Raw genomic sequence first — 20,714 nt, forward strand, 5'->3', positions numbered from 1 at the left:
GACAAGGTGGGGATCAGGCACAGCTGGGACTGGGAGGGCTTTTCCAACTTTAATGACTCTGTGAATATCCTGCTCCATGAGCCCCACCTCCTCCTCATCCTCTGAACAGCTCTCTTCTTTTTTTTTTTTTTTTTTTTTTTTTAATTTGATCTGGCCTCTTTTGATGACTAAGGGAACAGGAAGATTACAGTTTAAGTATATAATTTTCATTTGATGTGACAGGTTAAAGCTGTGTGCATTTAGAGCAGCCTTAGATTATTTTAGTTCAATTGCAACACTGATTTAGGCCCTGACTCACTCTTTGAGGCCTGATTTCATGTAGACATATGTTGGCTTACATTTACTGCCGTTGAGATGCAGGCACATGTGTGCATTACTCTGCTGAAATGCTGGGGTTAGGGCTGGACTCTCACAACAAACAGTCCTGAATCAGAGGCAGAGAGGAGCTCATTGTGCTTGTTGGGTGTTTTTTTTTTCTCCCCAGCACAAATGCTGGATATTCCAGAGTTTATTTGCTGTCCCCTTGTGCCCCTCCCAGAGCCTGGGCTGTGTAATCTGCCCTTGCAGGGAGTGCTCTGAGTGCCCTGGAGCTGACAGCAGGGCAGCCTAAACACCGTGGAGAATTTAGAATTGAGCAAATTGCTAAAACTCACAGAGCAGGCTGGGAGCAGTGACCTGGGGGTGGCTGGCCTGGCTGGAGGGAATGGAAAATGCTTTGTGTGGATTGGCAATGCAATTCTGCAATTCTGCCCCTCTACACAGCCCTGGCAGCCCCCTCTGCAGTGCTCAGTGCTGCAATCCAGCCTGGGTGCCCAGCATGAGGAAAACCTGGAGCTGTTGGATGAGTCTGGGGCAGGGACACGAGGATGAGGGGCTGGAGCACCTTGTCAGAACCCAGGACATTCCCCTGGCTGCCCTGGAGGACTCCAGACCCTGGCAGGGGGCTCAGAGACCTTGGCACGGAGTCAAAGACACCTGTGCCTTTGATTTTAACCCATGGAAACAATTCCCAGCTTTGTGTGAGGAGTTACAAGCCACAAGGGTTTGAGTTGAATGACAGTGAATTTATCACAGGGTGAAAAAGTAGAATTTTGGGGACTTAGAATGGGTGTTCAAGAGGCAAGATGGAGGAATCTGGGTGTGTCCAGCCTTTCTCCTTCTTCTTCTTGTCCTCCATCTTCTGCTGTGATGGTGGCACTTCTGGATTGGTTTAGAGTAGAGACAGACTGTCTAACATAGGTGATAGGTATTGGGAAATCATCGTAACTAAAGTACACGTGGTTTTTTCGTATAAAAAGCCAACACCACCCCAAGGGCAGTCAGTGTGCCTCAACCCAACCTGCTGGACAGATCTCAGCAGGTTTGACAAAGAATGTGATAGATAAGAGAAAATAAACAACCTTGAAAACCAGAGCTGAGGAATCTCAACTTCTTCTTCGGTTGTGGGACTGGGAAAAAAGAGACTCTTTAATACCTCAGGAGCCATTTCAGCAACAACAAACCCAACAACACCTCTGCTACAGAGCCAGGCTGGGAGAGCTGGCACTGCTCAGCCTGGAGAAGGCTTCAGGAAGACCTTTGAGCCCCTCTCAGTTAATGCTTTACAGGAGAGTTGCAGAGGGGCTTTTCACGAGGGCATGGAGTGACAGGACCAGGGGGAACGGCCTTGAGGTGAAGCAGGGCAGGTTAGAATAGATATGGGAATTAGGAATTGTTCCCTGGCAGGGTGGGCAGGCCCTGGCACAGGGTGCCCAGAGCAGCTGGGGCTGCCCCTGGATCCCTGGCAGTGCCCAAGGTTGGACACTGGGGCTGGAGCAGCCTGGGACAGTGGGAGGTGTCCCTGCCATGGCAGGGGTGGCACTGAATAAGCTTTAAGGTCTTTTCCAACCCAAACCATTCTGTGATTCCATGACTCTCATTGTAGGGCTGCCAGCGAGCTGTGTGATGCTCAGCAGCAATGTGGGCAGAGCCCCAGCACTGTGCTCCTGTTTGCCATGGGAAAATGCCCAAACCTTCCTCGTTTCCAGGTGGAGAGCAGATAATTTGCATGCAGAAGCTTTTGTGTGCTCAGTAGCTATTGGACTTTGTAGGTCAGACTGTGACAAGGGAAGTGTTAGCACTTTCCCAAAACTAAAGCAAGGTTTTTTTTAGGAACTTGGAGTACAAAGGAGAGAGTCATGCATGCAGAGGGAGGCACAGGCATTCTCAGGTGCCTTAGCTAATGCTTCCTCATTGCAGGAAACTACAGCTACCCGGGAGTGTTTTTTGTGGGTTTTTTTTAATAATTAAAAAAAAAAGAAAAAAGCTTTTGGGGCAGTCCTTTCTGCAGCAAATCTGGACTTCTCACTCGTGTTTCTCCTGCAGTGTACACCAAGCAAACGGCGTTTTGTGTGTCTCCTTAACTACATCTCTCCATCTCCAGCCTTGGAGTGGAGGGGGAGGAGAAAGGAGCTGCCAGCAGCTCGCAGTGATTGATTTGTCTCGTGTTTTCTTGTGCTGCGCTCTAACAACCTGTTTCAAAGAAAAAAAAAATTTAAAAAAAAGACAATGACAAATCAAAACGAATATTTTCTCGCTAGAAATTCCAAGTGCCATTATTTTGCTATTAAATGTGAGGCTTTATCTGTGACACGTTTGTCTGGGAGGTTTTGGTTTTTTGGTTTTGTTGGTGTTTTTATTTTTTTTTTAATTTTTTTTTTAATTTTTTTTTTTTTTTTTTTTTTGGTTTTGGGTTTGTTTTTTTTTTTTTCCCTGCTGTAGCTTGCAGCGTTTAGAAGAGAAATGTCTTTCCCCCGGAGCCATTTGCTTCAGTTTGCTTCAGCTTTCAGTTTCAGTAATTGTTGTGCCGCGAAGTTGCCGCTGGTTGCTGTCACCAGGGGACAGCTCATAAAGGTAAAAGCAGCTCTCCACGTGCTCCGAGTATTGGAATTGGCGCTGGGAAGGGATCGGGTGTCCTGCCTGGACTCGTACTTTGCCCTGAAGCAAAGGCTTGGCACTGAAGGCTGTCCTGAACCTGGACAGCTCGGGGGTCAGGCGGACAGGGGGGTCCAGGTTCAGGGATGCTGTCCTGAGCCCAGCTCGAGGATCAGGTGAACAGGGTGGTCCAGGGAAGGCGCTCAGGGATGCTCTCCTGAGCCCGGCTCGGGGATCAGGCGGACAGGGGCGTTCAGGGATGCTGTTCTGAGCCCGGCCATCTCGGGGGTCCAGGTTCAGGGATGCTGTCCTGAGCCCAGCTCGGGGATCAGGCGGACAGGGGCGTTCAGGGATGCTGTCCTGAGCCCGGCCAGCTCGGGGGTCCAGGTTCAGGGATGCTGTCCTGAGCCCGGCTCGGGGATCAGGCGGACAGGGGCGTTCAGGGATGCTGTCCTGAGCCCGGCCAGCTCGGGGGTCCAGGTTCAGGGATGCTGTCCTGAGCCCAGCTCGGGGAACAGGCGGACAGGGGCTCCAGGGAAGGCGCTCGGGGATGCTCTCACCCCGGGGCGCGCACATGGTGAGGTTTGCTCCCCTCGCTCTCCCATTTGCCCAGTGCGGTGGTTTTGCGTTTGGATGTCATTCCCCAGCAGGAACAACCCCTCGGAGGGTGCCTCAGTGCGGGCTTTGGAGCAGAGGCGGGTTTCTGTCCCTCTGAACACATCCAGGCTGTGCTGTCGGCGAGTGGGAGCGCCCGGCCGAACTTTCCCAGCGCCGGGAGGAGCCGCCGCTGCTCTCATTTCCATCTCCCGCTCCTGGCAGGACGCTGCTTCCCACCTCCCACCCAAAACACCCCAAATAAAACCATCCTGGAGCAGAGGTTCGGTGGGTCTGTAACCCACGGCAGAGAGGGAGGGGGAAAGGGAGGGAGGAGGGAGGGAGGGAAGCGGCAGCAGGGAGTTCAGGTTACCGCAGCCGCATCGCCGCCTTCCTCCGCTTCTGCCTCCGGAACCGGGCCGAGGATGAGCCCCTCGCTGGGCACAGCGGGGCTCTGGGGTGGCAGGGACACAGCCGGGCCGCTGTAGCCCCGCAGATCCCGGGGATCCCGCCGGGAAGAGCCGCAGCCGCCGGAGGATGCGCTGAGGGCGCCCGGGGTGAGGAGGCGCCGCTGCCTTCGGCAACTGCGGGTAGGAGCGGGAGCTGGGACTCCCTTCCCTCCCTCCTTCTCTCCCTTCTTCTCTCCCCTCTTCTCTCCCCTCTTCTGTCCCTCCTTCCCTCCCTCCTTCTCTCCCTTCTTCTCTCTCTCCTTCTCTCCCTTCTTCTCTCCCTCCTTCTCTCCCTTCTTCCCTCCCTCCTTCTCGCCCTTCTTCTCTCCCCTCTTCTCTCCCCTCTTCTCTCCCTCCTTCCCTCCCTCCTTCTCTCCCTTCTTCTCTTCCCTTCTTCTCTCCCTTCTCCTCTCCCTTTTCGTCCCCCTTTTCCTCTCCCTTCTTCTCTCCTTTCTCTCCTCTCTCTCCTTTCTCTCCTCTCTCTCCCTTCTCTCCCTCCAGCCCTGGGATGTGCCCTCGGAGCCGCTGCTCCGACTTTCCCAAACTCTCCCTGGTGGGTGGGAGAGGGAGAGGAGAGGGGGCTGCAGGTGTGACCCTGCTGGAAGCCGGGATCCAAATCCACACCTGCCTATCCAGGGGTGTCCCCAGCTCGGGGCTGCCATGCCCTTCCCCTGGTAAAAGGGGTGTGGTGCACTGATTTTGGGGTGAAAACGTGCTCATGAGCAATCTGACTTGCCGGATTTTATGGGTGTTGTACACGGGGGAACATTTTGGCAGCCCCACATAAAGACCAGGATCAGTTAGGACAAAGCCAGGGCAGTGTTCTCCTCACTGTCCTGCTGGGATAAAATGCTGAAAAACAGAATATCCACGAGGCACAGGTAAGTAATTACAAACACAGCCACTGGCCCTGATCCCACAAACATTTCTGTGTAAAATCAGCACTTTTAAAGCCAAGCTGGTATTGACAAAGGATTTGCCAGCATGAGGGCCCCACGGTTGGATTTGTGTTCCTTTGGCCAGGAAGATTTTTTTCCTCCCAAAGTACCAGACTTGATGCTTGAACAGGCACATGAATGCAAAGACTTAGTTCAGCTATTAGGGGAGTATAGAGTTCCAAACACCAAAAAATGATTGTGCCAAGAGGCAGAATGAAACAAAAGGGCAAAGCATGAGCACCTGGCTCACCTTCTCCAAGTGCCCCCCAAGCTTAAAATAGGGGAAAAAACCATTTGCAATGTAACATCCCACAGTGGTTCTCACCCTACAGTGATAGCATCAGGACTGAGCAGCAGTCAAAGATTTAGGACTGGTAGTGGAATATCTTTATTGGCAATTTTTCCCATTTTGAATGGTTTTCTTTTTTTTAAACTTGCATAATTATCACTTCTCTTCAGTGCTATTTTACTTCTTCCTTCATGTATCTTGAGACTGTTTCCAAGGCAGAAGAGCAAGATCCTCATTCCATCTGAAATAACCATTCCCAGCTTTATTTCTCTTTTGCATTAAGATGAGGAAAAACAACCAGCAGTACTACTTGTAAAAGAGGGTGCAATGAATAATTTGGTTTGGGGGCATGGAATTTCTCAGAGAACTGGACTTTTGGAGTCCTGGCAGAGGCAACAAGAGCCTAAGGAAGAAATTTCCTCCTTACTTTGTTTATGAAGATAAGAGGAATGTGAGCTGGGTTCTATTCCTGCTCAGCACAATGAAGCACACTGGTTTACACAGGGTCAGGTTGCTCTGATTCATCCCTTGTTGGACAATTGCTTATTGGTGCTGAGATCTGGGCTTTGGAATAGAGCAAGTAGGATAAAATTGCTGATTCATGAGGCCATTCTGAAATAAGTTAAATATGCCCATTAGCATCAGGGATAAAAGGAACATGGTGGTGTTGTAGGAACAGAGGAAGCATTAGGACAAGAGTCTATTAGCATTGGAGAGAAATCCAGAGAGGGATGGTTGGCACTCAGCAGGTGAAGGGAGGACAGAGACAGGAGGAGGAGGAGGCTTTTAGGCTGAAGGTTTGGGAAAAAACACTACCAAGATGAGAGAGCCCCAGGGCACTGCCCTTCTCCCTGCCTGTGAGAGAGGATGCCCTTGGCTGGCTGCCTGCCAGCTGTGTTTGCATCTCCTGAGCCAGTGGAACGAGCCAAAAGTGTCCAAATGTGCTCCTAAAAAGGACAAAAAGCACCTGCAGTGGGGGTTGGGGCGCACTGGGTGTCCCTGCATTGATGGTCTGAGCTCTCCAAAGGAGCCTCCAGCCCTCACTGCAGCATCTTCTCCATCCTGGAAAAAGGATCTGGCCTTCAGAACACCCAAACTGAACATTTTTGTGGGTGTTTAAGGGCCAGGAGCCATCCAGAGAATTTTGCAGGTGGCTTGGAAAAGCAAGCTGATATTTTAAAATAGAAGCAAGCTTTCTTAGCTTGGCTAAAGTCCCTGGGAATATATATTTCTTTTTGACTCCTCAGTTGCAGCACTTATTTCCTGTGACATCACCAGAGCAGTGGCACCTCCTGCCAAACTGTTTCACTTTGAGTCACTCCAAGACACAAACATTTTGCTTTTTTTGCTGGTTTTGAGAGTAAAATTGCATTTAGGTCTGAGGATCCTTTTTTGGCTTTTCAAAACAGATGTTATGAGCAAGTTGGGTGGATGAGATCAAGGTGCATTAAAAGCTAATGGCTCTTGATTTCTTTCTTTTTTTTTTGTTTTAAATAAGGAGGAAGATGCATCCTCTGGTCCAAAAGATTCCTGTGCCACAAAGGCCTTCCCTCCATCCCTCCTGCCATGATCTTGATTTTCCCTTAGGCATAGGGGTGGGGACAGAAGCAGAACCCAAGGACACCTGGTCTGGGCCATTGCAACTATTTAAATTTAAAAAATATTAAATATATTTAAAATATTTAAAATATTAAAATATAAAAATATAAAAATATAAAATATTAAATATTAATATTAATAATAACAATAATTATTATTGTTATTGTTATTATTAGTATTAGTATTAATATTAGTATTAGTATTATTATTATTTAATTTAATAATGTGGAAATTTCCACATCTGAGGTGACACTTCTAGATCTGAATTGGAAACACTTTCCTGAGTGGATGAGGCCCAGGAATGGTTTTTTTCCCTGTAAAAACAAAGCTGCAGCTATTAAATGGAGGAGTGCTGCCTGCAGGACTCCCCCTGTGCCTGAGGTGTTTAAGTTGAGTTTATGCAATCTGCTGGGGCTGTGGTTAACCACCAGTAAGTTGCCCTCTGTGGCACAGAAAATACAACTCAGAGGAGGAAATGGTGCAAATTCGCCTCTGAATGGGTGAGGTTAAGGAGTTGATGTGCCGTTATTGTGCATTTCTCTTCTGAAATAGCCTCAGAGCAGGATAGGGCAAGGAAGTGAAACTTGAAGAGACTCTTGCTCAAGTACTGAGCAATTTAACCAATTTTACACCTGAAAATTTTAAACCTGAATTTTTTAAACCTGAATTTTAACCAATTTATATTTTAAAATTCCTCCCTTTTTTGACCATGGTTTTTCTTTGATTGCTGTGAAAAATGTTTCTTTGCTTATTAGAACTGTGCCAGTGTTTAGGCCATGTTGGCCATGCATATATCTGCATATATGGTAAATGGTATTTCATTTTAATTTAGAATGTAAGATCTCACACTAATTTTTCTTCCTCTAGAAAATTTGTAACTCACTTGTTTTTAACCATACATATTTTTCTTTTAATTATTCTTCATTCTCTCCTTATTAAAACCCCAAGTTTTAATGAGGAGAGCTAAAAGAGGTAAATAAAAAAACCAGCCCAACCTTCCACAAAGCAAATTCAATCTGCTGTTGGAGTCACAGGGTCAATCAGCTAAATGGGCATTAGTAACATAAAGACAGAGCATAAGCCAGGCCACGTAGTGGGATTTGCAAATCCATAACAGTAATGCTCCTTTTCTATCTGTTCTCTAATTGATGGCTCTGGGACAGAGCCACTGCCTGGGCAGAAAACATTTCTGGGGAACCAGAGGCTCATTTTAAGCATGGAAAGATTAAAATAAAACCCCTTTTTTCCATGCGGATCCCACCACAGCAGGCCTGGGAGGAACTGGGGAAGGAAACCCTCTCCCACCACACTGTGGAAAAAATGGGAGAAAAACCAAAGAGGTGAAAATAATGGAGACAAAAACAAACCTGCAACAAAACAAACAACAAAACAAAATCCCAAGCAAAAAAAAACCAAAGAAAAAACCCAAAAATACAAAACAAAAAACCCCCAAAAGCTAAAAACCAAACAACCAAAACCGAAGCAACCAAACAAAACAAGACAATAGCAAAAAAAACAACAACAACAACAAAAACCCCCAAAAACCCCCAAACAAACAAACAAACAAACAAAAAAACAAAGAAAAAGGAGAAAAAAAAGGAAAAAAGGAGAGGATTTGGCCATAAAAAATGACCCCAGCAACTCAGTGTTGAAATGATAGAAACTGGTGTGTGTGAAGAGGCTGGTGAGAGGTATCAAAGGGAAAAAGGTTCAGAAAATACAGCATAAAAAGTTTTTCCCTTTGTCCTGCACTTTTTTTTTCGGGTTTCCACCCTTTTTGCCTGCCAGTTTGGGTGAGCACACTGTTAATTCATTAAGCTGGTGAGCCAGGCACTGCTGAAGCCACTGCATCAGCAGAAATGTCATTTTTGAGAGCTCCAGACTGGCCCCTGCTCCTCTGAAACTCTTGCATTTAGGAAAAAAAAAATAAATAAATGTTTCCTGCTGTTCTTGACATTTTCTTATTATCTATGTGTGCTTAATCCTTCTCTGTGTCATGCTGAGCTTATGAAAAAAGCAATTTAGGGGCTTTATTCCAGGGAAAATTGGGAGTTAGCAGCTTTTACCAGTCCTTAGAGCAGGGCATATGTTCCACTCAGTGATTAGGAAAGGCAAAAGGGAATAGCCCTGCTGACTTTAACTGTGCAGGATCTGAGTTTGGAGCTCCTGGTCCCACTCTTGAGTTGTGCCTCTGATTTTGGGGCTGCAGCTGAGTCCTTTTACAAAGCAAGGACTTTTGCAGGTGGCCCAAAGCAGTTTTGCTCATTTGTGGTTTGGGTTTTTCCCTGGCTGATGTGTGTGACCTGGGTGGAGAACATCAGCAGCTGAGCCTGACAGCAGCTCTGCCCCAGAAAAGGTGAGAAAAGTTCCTTTTTAAAATTGGTATTTCCAGGGGGACTCCAGACCTACTTCCCTGCCTCTGCCTCAGGCCAGGCTGATTTCCCTGAGCTCTCTGGCACACAGCCCTCATCTCCTGGAGCTCTTCAGATAATTACACTCATTAAAGGAGATGTCAGGTTAATTCTGATGCAGTCATTCGGTTTTGGCATAGGAGTAACCATGGCTTGATGTCTGGGAAACACAAAGGATTTCCACCAGGGTCAGAGGTGTGAACAGAGGGACCCCAAAACCAACCCATGGCAGGGGGAAGGACAGAGTTTGTGCCTCTGGTGGAAATAGGATCTTGCAAAATACAGAGTGTTGCTGTTTGGGATTGGGATCCCAGACCTTGGCCACCTTCTTCATAGAATCCCAATGATAAAAACCACAGAGAACAAACATTTCCACCTCCCCTGCAGCTGCTGAAGAGAGCTTAAAGACTGACTGGCAAACAAAAAGCTAACTAAAATGATGTGTTTTCTGTATAAAATGATGTGGAGGCGTGCCCAGAGGATGCTAAACGTGTCTAGGACAGTGGAGGAACAGATAAAGAGACCTCCAGTGGGTTTTTGGCAAATTATGTAAAAAGAAGCAACAGAAAGAAAGTTAGAAAAGTTTGTTCCTGCCAATTTTGGTGCCGTTTCTGGTGAACCCACACGGGACAACTGCCTGGTGTCCCCTGAGGCTCTGGGATTTTCCATGCTGGCACTTTCCTGGAGAAAATCCCAGATTCCCCCAGATTGCTTTGGGACACAGGTAGGATCCCACTGTGACATTGAGGCATTCTCTTGAGTTTGGGAATCCTGCCCACATAAGACACCTGACAATTGGTATTTTGGAATTGGGTATTTCAGTATTTAATATCTTTAATATCTTGGGTTAATTTGATATTTTGAAGCTTGATTTTCTGGCGTTTTGAGGCAGAATTATTTTAGTATTTTGGAACTTGGTATTTTAATATTTTGAAACTGGGTTGCTTTGGTATTTTGGGACTTAGTATTCGAATATTTTAAATATGTGTTACTTTGGTATTTTAAAACTTGGCATTCTGGTATTTTAAAACAGAGATTTTGAAACCTGGTTTTCTAATATTTTGGTGGAACAGCAACCAGCATTTAGATTGTAAATGAAAAATGAAAGTTTAACACTTAGCTGTAAAATCCTGTGCATGGAGAACTGAAAAGGGCAGCTGCAGGCACGGATAAGAGAGAAATAAAGATAAGAAAACATTTGGGAGGAAGGTAAAAGTTGCCTGGCTCTTATTTTCATAGGACAATGCTCAGATGATATTAGAATAAAACTACCAAAAATCCAAGAAATGGATCGTTTTAATACAGGTAAACTATTTGATGTTGCATGGGCAGTGTCTCAAAATGTGCAAATCCAGGAAAGGAAATTTCAAGGAAAGGGAAAGGAAAGGAAAGGAAAGGAAAGGAAAGGAAAGGAAAGGAAAGGAAAGGAAAGGAAAGGAAAGGAAAGGAAAGGAAAGGAAAGGAAAGGAAAGGAAAGGAAAGGAAAGGAAAGGAAAGGAAAGGAAAGGAAAGGAAAGGAAAGGAAAGGAAAGGAAAGGAAAGGGGAAAAAAGTAAGCAGAAAATGAGTGCAATTATTAAGAAAACAGCAAAAATTCTTAACCCCAAGGAGGAGTCCTGTAACAAGGGAAGTGGTTCAGTTCCTCAATCTTCATTAGGAAGATTGGGAATTAATCAAGACACAAATTACAAAATAAATATAAATATTGGAAGTAGGAGTATGCTCAGGTAAAACCCAGGACTCCTCCAAAGCCTCTCATGGCAGCAGCAGAGCCTCTGGTAACAGCCACCCCAAGAAATGAAAACCTGGAATTTTTAGAAGGCACAGGAACCAATTACTCAGTATTAAATATCAATTAGTCAGTATTAAATGCAAGGGAAGTTTAGGGATGCCTCCATCACAAGTGTTGGTGCCACTGGACCTTGTGAACTCTGCCCCTTTTCCAAACCAGTGAAGTTCAAGCTAGAAAAATTATAAATAACCCATCAGTTTTTGTACCTGCCTAAATCTCCAAAACTGTTATTAAGGAAAAACTTACTGAGACAATTGAGTGCAAAAATCAAGTTTCAGGAAGGAGACATTCAAATCCCTGATTCTAAATACTTCAATTCAAGGTAAACTTCAATTTTGATATTACACTGACTTCCCCATCTGAACCTATCCCAAAGAGAATTAAGAATGCAATAATCCCCTTTGTGTGGGCCAGGGAGATTCCTGGAAAATCAAAGAGCAGAACCTGTGAGAACCAATGGCCTGGTAAGACAAAACCAATGTCCTTTCAAATTAAAGCATTGAAAAGGCTCATTACTTAAGATTAAGAAAATTTTAAGGTACAGGTTGTTGGTGAACTCCAATTTTGCCAGGCAAAAATAGGAATTGTGAAGATTTTCAGTTAGTACAAGACTCAAGAGCATTTTTGGGTTAATAAAAATGGCTAACTATGGTTTAATAAAATGGCTAACAAACCCAAAAATTGCTAAATTACCCAAGACAGTCATAATCACACTTTAAAAAAAGGCAAATAAATAAATAAATAAATAAATTTGGAATGGCTCACTGTAATAGATTTAAAGGAATTTTGGATTATTGGTCCACCCTTTGTATGGACTTTCAAGTATTTTATATGGTAATAGCCAAACAGAGTTTGGAGCCACGAATACTTTTAAATACAGAAATACTCTTAAATACAGAAATACTTTATTATATGGCCTGCTGGTACTCAGGCTGCTTTCAAATGACTTAAAAAGCCCTGATGAGGTCTCCAGCTTTGGGTTTACTAAATCCTGTGAAATCTTTTGATTTATTCCCTCATGCCAAGGCTGGCCCAGCTGTTTGTGAGCAGTCACAGCCACAGAGCTGCAGAGATGTTTAACCAGAATATAGCACAAAAATTCAGTTAATCAGAGTATTATATTCTAAATTTCACCCTGAGGTATGGGCAGTCACCCCTGCTGGACAAGGAATAGTTTCTGAGGGGATAAAGTAGGGATAGAGGCCATCAAATGTAGAAACTCTCCTGGAGATTATTGGCAAATTGGCTTTACAGAACTTCCATGCAAAGAGAGCTGTAAATTTCTTTTAGTGGATCCCTGTTCTGGGTGGCGTGAAGCATTTCCCTGTTGCACCAGCATGGCAAAAGAAGTAGTGGGAATATTTCTAAATCAATTATTTCCATGCTTTGGAGCTCCTCTAGGAATGCCATCTGACAGAGGGTCTTGTTTTATAGCAGGAATTATGGGACAAATTAGCAGGGCCTTGGGAATCCAGTGGGATTTACACCCTCCATGCTGGCCACAAGAAAGGCACAAAGAATGAATTACACTATTAAACTTAAATTATTATCCCCAGCCAGAATGAAATTGAGGATAAAGAATGAACAGCCTTGCAACTGGAGTACTACTCATATCTGTAAGATGTATCTCCATAGCTCACTAAAACCTTTGCTCGCCAAAAACACCTTTGGAGTTTCACTGAGGGATTTGGCATGAAAATTCCGATGAGAATTTCAAGTAGCTAAAATATTAGATGTAACTAATTGCTGGATATGTTCTCAAGGCATGTTGAGGCTCCACACAACCACATGGCCTTAAGGAAAAATTTGCTTTTCTAGGACAAGAATGTTGCCCTTACATCAGGGATGAGTTTGAAGCCCAGCAGATAAAAATGGGTCGAAAAAGCAAAACAAGAGTGGCAGAAAGAAGAAAACTCTTGGATGAGGTTGGCTTAACTCATGGCTACCAAGCTGGGAACTGCTACAAAATGCATTTGTGGAGTCATCTGTAATCACTGCAGAGTGTTCACTTGTTTGTGTTTACTTGTAACACTTGGTGCTGAAAAATGAAGTGTTGTGACTTGCCTAAAAGAGGCAGTCTCAAGAAAAAGGAAGGATTTGATAAATAATAAAGAGAATAAAACATTTCAGCTCCCCTTAAGCTGCTGAGAGAGAGCAGAGTCTTTTTTTATGTGTTCATTTCAGGTGAGTGTGAGAAGAGGCTGCAGCTCCCACATGTTTGGTGCCAGGATTCGGTGCAAGCCACAGCTGCAGAGACCCATGAAGTGCCAGTCAGTCTAAGAAAAGTCTCTAGGATATGAAACAGGCAAATTTTTGGCAAATATTTTGCAGTTGGAGCAACAAGAGATGGAAATAGCATTGAGATAATTAAAACCCCTGATTTCTGACTGAGAGCGCGGATAAAAATCAAATATTTCGTCATGCAAAAGGACTTTTTATATAAAGTTTACCAGAAATATTTGTTTTGATGCAAAATGTTTTATTATATTACCAGAAATATTTGTTTTGATGCAAAATGGGGATGGGAGGGGGGCTCAGCATCTCAGGGGTAAGGAGACAGCACCAGGGTGATTTAATTCCCTGACAGAGAAACTTCAGTGCTCCAAGGAACTGTTAATGCCCTGACTGCATTAATATAAAATGGTTTTAGTGTTCAGGAACAATTTTAGAGTTCAGAAACGTCCCTGCTCATCTGAAAACAAGGATTGAATGGATGGTTTTTGAAGAAAAATGGCCTTGGCTAGAGGAGGAAGCAGCTTGGTTGTGTGTCACCCCTTTCCCTTGGAGTTCTCCCAGTGAATGCCAGGCTGGACACTGGGGCTGGAGCAGCCTGGCACAGTGGGAGGTGTCCCTGCCATGGCAGGGGTGGCACTGGGTGGGCTTTAAGGTCCTTTCCAACCCAAACCATTCCATGGTTCTTCTTATCAAGGCCACTGCCCACCCCTTGATCCCCACGCAGGGACCTGCTGGGAGAGGATCCATGGATACCTGTGCCACTTGCAAAGCTTCTAAAATAAAACAGTCAAAATTTGCATGCCTTTGGCAGCATTTGTATTGCCCAGCCGTGTGTGTTTGTGTGGTTTTGTGTGTGTATAAGCTGTGCTTCTTCACACGTGGGCTGAGCTGGGCTCGGTCTCTTTCTCCGGGCAACAACCGACAGAGCAAGAGGACACAGTCTCAAGCTGCACCAAGGGAGACACAGGCTGGAATTAAAGAGGAAGTTTTTCACAGAAAGAGTGGTCAAATACTGGAATCATCCACCCAGGGAGGTGGTGGAGTCACCATCCCTCGATGTGTTTAAAAAAAGCCTGGATGTGGCACTGGGTGCCACGATCTAGCTGAGGTGTTAGAACACGGGTTGGACTCGATGATCTTGAAGGTCTCTTCCAACCTAGAAATTCTGTGATTCTGTGATTCTGGAGAGGGGAAGGCAATCTGGTTCTGGAAAGAAAAAATGGTAAAGGTGGGAGGCTGCTCACCCAGCTGTCCAAAACAAGGACATTTACAAATATTTTTTAGATCTGTTACTAGTGCTGGAAACAAAAGTAAGTAATGGTCATGTTACATCAGTCTGATTCTACTGAAATCTTGTAAAATGGTTGCTGTGTGTTATGGCACCTTGCACATTTGTGGAAAGGTTTTAATGGGTTTTAACAGAATGTTGCTCTCCATTGTTTCCTTATTTCAGTGTTTGGTTTGTACATGTTCTGGAATTTCTGTAACAGAGAAATATCAGACTTTTAAACAGTCTTCTGTGAGCTGGTGACAGGAAAAAAACCTCTCTACATCTCCATTGTCAACCTCAAAACACCTTCCTGTCCTAAAAACACAATTCAGGTCATTCATGTGCTTCCTCCCAGGCCATTGAAAAATGTGAGAACAGATGCAGAGCAGATTTTTGTTTAATTTTTTGTATGTACATGTAATATAACTGCATAGGTATAATCTCACACAATTTTACATATGCATTTAACTAAAGCAGTTGTAAAGTTAATTACAAAACTACTGTGAGCTATAGATACAAGGAAAAATCAGATCTGAGGAATACTCTATTTAGGGATAAAATGAATTAAAATTTAAGTGCCAGAAGAAATGTGAACTTTTGAAATATTGTCAAAATTCATTAGTGAATCATTGAAAAAATGCACTTTACTGTGGGAGCAGTTCCAGTGAACCAAGACTCCAGTTCTCCTTGTGTCATGCTTTGAGAATCCCCACTGAAGTCAATGGGATTATTCTTGGGGGTAAAATGAGTAGGATTTGGTTCCAGGGACACCTGGCTGGACTTTCAAATGAGTTTAAATCCTGCAATGCAAAACCTTTTATTGCCTGGCAAGGGGAATTTGAGCAAAAGGAAGGCACTGGGGTGATTTGGGGGAGTCTCCACAGAACATTCCTGGTCAGAAGGCAGAGATAATATTTCCATGAAATCTGCAGCTCTGGGCATGGTTAACTTGGTTTGCTGTGTTTTCAGGTGGGGAGCCAGATACAATTCCTTGTTGAGAAGGGGGAAGGTGGAAGGGCTGCCCTTGCCTTGGTGAAAACTGCCCCATCCTAGTGCTCTAGAACAGCAGTAGGAGAGCCTGGGGCTTACTGGAATGAGCAACTCAAGCCTTAAACTCCTCTCACCAGGTTAATTCATGGAGATGTGTCATATTTTCAGCACTGGAAGGATTTGGGGGTTGCTTTGATAGTTTTTCTCTCACTCAAAATTTCTATTAGATTTATAGCCAGATGTCCAGCTCATTAATCTCTTACAAGGTTAAAGGAGGAGTGAGCATTGTTGCTGTTTGGATCTTTCTCCCTTAAAAAAGGAAGGGGAATAGGAGAAGCCCCTCCTCACCTCAGCAGGTCCTGGTGAGTCACTCAAACTCTGCACAGGCTGAGACATCCAAATAATGACCCACTGCTGTTTTGGTTCTTTTCTCTTTTTCAGAGCAGCTGACCCAACTGCAGAAATGTGACTCATGGCCCCTCCAGCAAAAGGATCAGGAGCAGTTTCTGGGTTGGTGCAAGAGCCCCACGGGAGGCAAAGGTGATGAAGATGAGAGGAACCTGGCTGGGTGTGACCCTGGGACAGCTGCTGGCTCTGGGACACAGGCACAAATGGAAAAACATGGTATTTAAACAAAAAAAACAAAAAAAACCCAAAAAACCAAACCAAACCAAAAAACAAAACCAAACCAAAACAAATGAACAAACAAAAAACCCCAAAACCCCACAAAAAACAATAAAAAAAACCCCAAACCCCCACAAAAAAACCAAAAAAAATCCCCAAACCCCCCAAAAAACCCAACAAACCAAAAGACTGTCATTGTTATTCTCTGCCCTCTGAAATGGATACATAAATCTGCTCCTTCTCTGGCCCTGGTGGGTCTAAACCTGGTTTGTAGGATGCTGAAAATGGGGAAGGGGTTTGAAGGACCAGCCTGGGTAACCTGGTGTCTCAGGGGACATCCTTGTGTGGGTTTCTGAGGACACACTGGCCTGGAGGGCAGATTCAGGTTAGGCCCAAGTGTGAATCTGCCAGCAGAACACCTCCTGGGGGTGACAGGAGGAGAAATGCAGGTGGCTGAGTGCCCTCAAACAGCAGCTTCCCTTTAGAGCTGACCTGGCTTTAAATCCCCCGCGTGCGGGGACTTGGCAGCAGAGCACTGAGAGGAACCAGAGATTATTTTTATGGATGTGCTGCTCCTTCTTGCTCCTTTTTCAGATGGATTCCAGAAAGTTCAGGCTGTTTGTCTGCCTGCTGGGGCTCAGCAGTGCCAGCCTCTGGCTTTTCCACACCTGGACCGACTTCTGCCTGTTCTGTGAGAGCAGCCAGGGTTACCTGCTCCCCACGGAGACCTTCAGGAGGATGGAAGGGAACTTCTCCCAGCTCCCAGGTGTGGACTGCCACAAGAACCCTCCTTTCCTTGTGCTGCTGGTGGCGTGCTCGTTCCAGCAGCTGGATGCCAGGATGGCCATCAGGCACAGCTGGGGCAGGGAGAGGACGGTGGCGGGGAAGCGCGTGGTGACCTTGTTCCTGCTGGGGAGCCCTGGGGACCCCAGCCAGCAGGCTGGCCTGGCTGCTGAGAGCCAGAGCTACAGAGACATCATCCAGAAGAACTTCACTGACACCTACTACAACCTGACCCTGAAGACCATGATGGGGATGGAGTGGATCCACAGGTTTTGTTCCCAGGCCAGCTTCGCCATGAAAACCGACACGGACGTGTTTGTCAACGTGTTTTACCTCACTGAGCTGCTCCTGAGGAAAAAGAAGAGCACTGGGCTCTTCACAGGCTTTTTAAAACTGCACGAGTACCCCATCAGGACAAGAAGGAGTAAGTGGTATGTGAGTAGGGAAGAGTATCCAGGAGCAACCTACCCACCCTTTTGTTCCGGGACTGGATATGTTTTATCCAGCGACGTTGCCAGCCAGATCTACAACATTTCTGAGAGTGTTCCCTTCATTAAACTGGAGGATGTGTTCATAGGGCTGTGCCTGGACAAATTGAAAATTCAGCTGCAGGAGCTTCACTCGGAGCAGACGTTTTTCCCAGAAAGGATCAGGTTCTCTGTTCCTCGCTTCAGGAAAATCGTGACGTGCCATGGAATCAAACCAGCCGAGCAGCTGAGCTACTGGAACCACTTGGTGGCAGCCACTCAAGGAGGAGTGCTCTAGCACCTACCTTGCCCCACTGAACAGACTGAAATTCTCTGCTTTTCCAGGGCTGCTCCCCACTCCAGCAAAATCCCAATTAACTCCAGCTCCGTCACGTTAAAGGCTTTAGAAATGGTTGTTGTAATCACAGGATCAGAGAATTGTTAAGGTGGGAAAAGATCTCCAAGATCATTGAGTCAAACCTTTGACTAAACACCATCTGGTCAGCTAAACCAGAGCACTGGGTGCCACATCCAATCATTCCTTGAATACCTCCCTGGGCAGCCCCTTCCAGTGCCCAATGATTTCCCAATCCAGTCATTCCTTTCCTTCCTTTCCTTCCCTTTTCTTTTCAAATCTTTCTTGGCAATGATTTCCCACATCCAGTCATTCCTTTCCTTCCTTTTCTTTTCTTTTCAAATCTTGGCAATGATTTCCCACATCCAGTCATTCCTTGAATACCTCCCTGGGCAGCCCCTTCCAGTGCTCAACCACCCTTTCTGTGAAAAAATTCCCTATTTCTGCCCAAGAACCTGCAAACCTCCTTCTCTCCATTCACTCCCACCTCTGTGCATCCCTTCTCTACACAAGTTACAATTTTTTTTTTTCCTGAAACATCCAGGCCTGCTAACCCATACTCCAAATCTTGCTGCCAGAGGCCTGGGAACATTTCTGCTGTGCCAAACAAAAAAAGAAAAAAAGTCAAAGCACTTTTGTTCAGGGAATAAAATCTGCAGCATCTTCTGGATGAATTACTGCACCCATCTGTGCAGGCACTTAAGGGATGATATTTGTAGCTGTCAGGATGCTCCCTCCTGGCATAGGGAGCTGCAGCCCTGCCCTTGCAGCCAGCTCTGAGTGGGCTGAGCTGCATCCTGGCACAGATCCCTCCTTCAGTCTACACCAATTTTTTTTTTATTTTATTTTTTATTTTTTCAGAGATGGTAGAATTTGCCCATGCAACACTCTCAGGACAACCTTGGGCACTGCAGGTCACCTGGTGGAGGTGTAAAAGCTGCTGCAGCTGTTTCCTTGTGTGTGCTTCCTGCTGAAAATAATCCAGTGATGGAGCCAGTGCAGGGCGCCTGCTCTTCCTATTGAAATAGACCCTGGAGACATCTTTTATATTTGTGTCTCACTTTGATTGCCTGAGAGCTGCTGTGAATGGTTTGCCAAGGCTAAACCAGAGTCACTTACAGTGATTTAGACTTTTTTTTTTTTTTTTTTCCCAAAGAGAAACTGGCTGTGTGAGGGAGAAGAGAGGAGGATTTTTCCCTTTTTATAACAAGACCTAGTGGAAAATGTGCTCAAGTAATCATTCAGGCTGGGAGCCCTATTTCTTATTTCATTCCCAGGCAAGGACTCATGAAATCCCTGGGATGATTATAAATTTCAGAGATAAGGAGAGGGGTCTTTACAGCAGATGCTGAAAAATCCTTCAGGGCTCTGAGGAGAAAGGAGCTGAGAACTCCTCCCTTATGCAATGGTCCTGTTTGATTTTCCTGCAGGCACAGTTAGACCTGATAACACGGGTCAGTGTTATCAGCATGGAATGCCTGTAATGTTTGTGGGAAGGGTTTTTTCTAAAAAGCAGTGAAAGTGGAGCTGTTCCCAAGGGGAGCTGAGGGGATCCAACATCCAGCACGGTAAAAGCTTGGAAGAAAGGCAGGAAAACAGATTTTATTATTTTGGAATTATTTATTTTTATTGTTTCTTTTCATTGAAAAGAAGGATTCTTTTCTTTCTTTCTTTCTTTCTTTCTTTCTTTCTTTCTTTCTTTCTTTCTTTCTTTCTTTCTTTCTTTCTTTCTTTCTTTCTTTCTTTCTTTCTTTCTTTCTTTCTTTCTTTCTTCCTTCCTTCCTTCCTTCCTTCCTTCCTTCCTTCCTTCCTTCCTTCCTTCCTTCCTTCCTTCCTTCCTTCCTTCCGCCACTTCCGCCACTTCCGCCACTTCCGCCACTTCCGCCACTTCCGCCACTTCCGCCACTTCCGCCACTTCCTTCCTTCCGCCACTTCCGCCACTTCCGCCACTTCCGCCACTTCCGCCACTTCCATCACTTCCTCCTTTCCTTTCCTTTCCTTTCCTTTCCTTTCCTTTCCTTTCCTTTCCTTTCCTTTCCTTTCCTTTCCTTTCCTTTCCTTTCCTTTCCTTTCCTTTCCTTTCCTTTCCTTTCCTTTCCTTTCCTTTCCTTTCCTTTCCTTTCCTTTCCTTTCCTTTCCTTTCCTTCTTGGCAAGGATTTTCCAAGTACCTCATTTTACTTGTCTGTGTCTGAAGAGCAGGGTAAATATTTTCAGCAGGAAGATCCTGAGAAGTGTTTAATAATGGTCATAATATCTAATTTCTTTTCCTCTGGTGTAACCTGAGATCACACACTTATTTTTGACCACTGATGATGAAAGAAACAATGTTAATTTGTTTGTCAGAAGAATGGTCTTTTGCATTTTAAGCTTCTTCAATAAAATTTTAATATTTTATTTAACAAATTAAAATATTTAAATAGCTGCATTTTGCTTAAAATTCAGCTATTTTTGAATACTTTTTCTGCCTTCAGAAGGCATGATGGGTCAGACTGATAAAGCCAAGCCAACATCCTTTTACTCACTATTCTTTCCATGTAAAATGCAGAAATATCGTGTGCCATTCATTGCTGTTGTGCCCGAGGTGCAAGCTGGTTATTCCTTTAATTTATGGAAAATTGGTGAGCACAAAGGAATTTACCCTGGTCACTGCTAGCTCCTTGTCTTGAGGGGCAGAACTCTGTCAGCTGGGACAGCATCATCAGCCTGATGTTCTGTTCTTGTTCTCACAGGTAATAATACAGTCATAAAAATAATAATATAAGAATGAAATAATCCTGCAGGCAATTGCAGGTCTCACCTCTGTGCCTGGTGCCAGCAGTTTGTGGCTTTGCATCAGTGGCTTGACCTCTTGGCTGGGGCTTTTATTTGAGTCCAGGAATATTCCAAATTACTTGAATCCAGCTGCTGACTGTTCTTCTGCAGACTCAACCTCTGAGTTTTTGGGGTTAAATTCCAGTGGAAGATGTCCCTGCCTGTGGTAAGGGGGTGGGAATGGATGTTCTTTA

At 45.0% G+C, this 20,714-nt stretch overlaps 1 protein-coding gene across 1 annotated transcript; it reads left to right on the forward strand.

Annotated features, from left to right (window-relative positions):
* The first annotated feature begins 3,702 nt into the window (after positions 1-3,702).
* On the forward strand, positions 3,703-19,367 carry B3GALT5 (beta-1,3-galactosyltransferase 5). The gene is made up of 3 exons (XM_036394289.2): positions 3,703-4,097; positions 15,921-16,103; positions 16,698-19,367. Exons 2-3 carry the CDS (start codon positions 16,023-16,025, stop codon positions 17,649-17,651), a joined length of 1,035 nt encoding a protein of 344 aa, XP_036250182.1. The 5' UTR covers positions 3,703-4,097; positions 15,921-16,022; the 3' UTR covers positions 17,652-19,367.
* Positions 19,368-20,714: the final 1,347 nt, after the last annotated feature.

Source organism: Molothrus ater, chromosome 2 (assembly GCF_012460135.2).
Source record: "Molothrus ater isolate BHLD 08-10-18 breed brown headed cowbird chromosome 2, BPBGC_Mater_1.1, whole genome shotgun sequence".
NCBI lineage: Eukaryota > Metazoa > Chordata > Aves > Passeriformes > Icteridae > Molothrus > Molothrus ater.

Coding starts and splice junctions, on each gene's coding strand:
- B3GALT5 (XM_036394289.2), top strand. CDS start 16,023: ATGAAGATGAGAGGAACCTGGCTGGGTGTGACCCTGGGACAGCTGCTG. Junction 16,104..16,697: donor GGCACAAATGGAAAAACATG/GTATTTAAACAA, acceptor CTCCTTTTTCAG/ATGGATTCCAGAAAGTTCAG.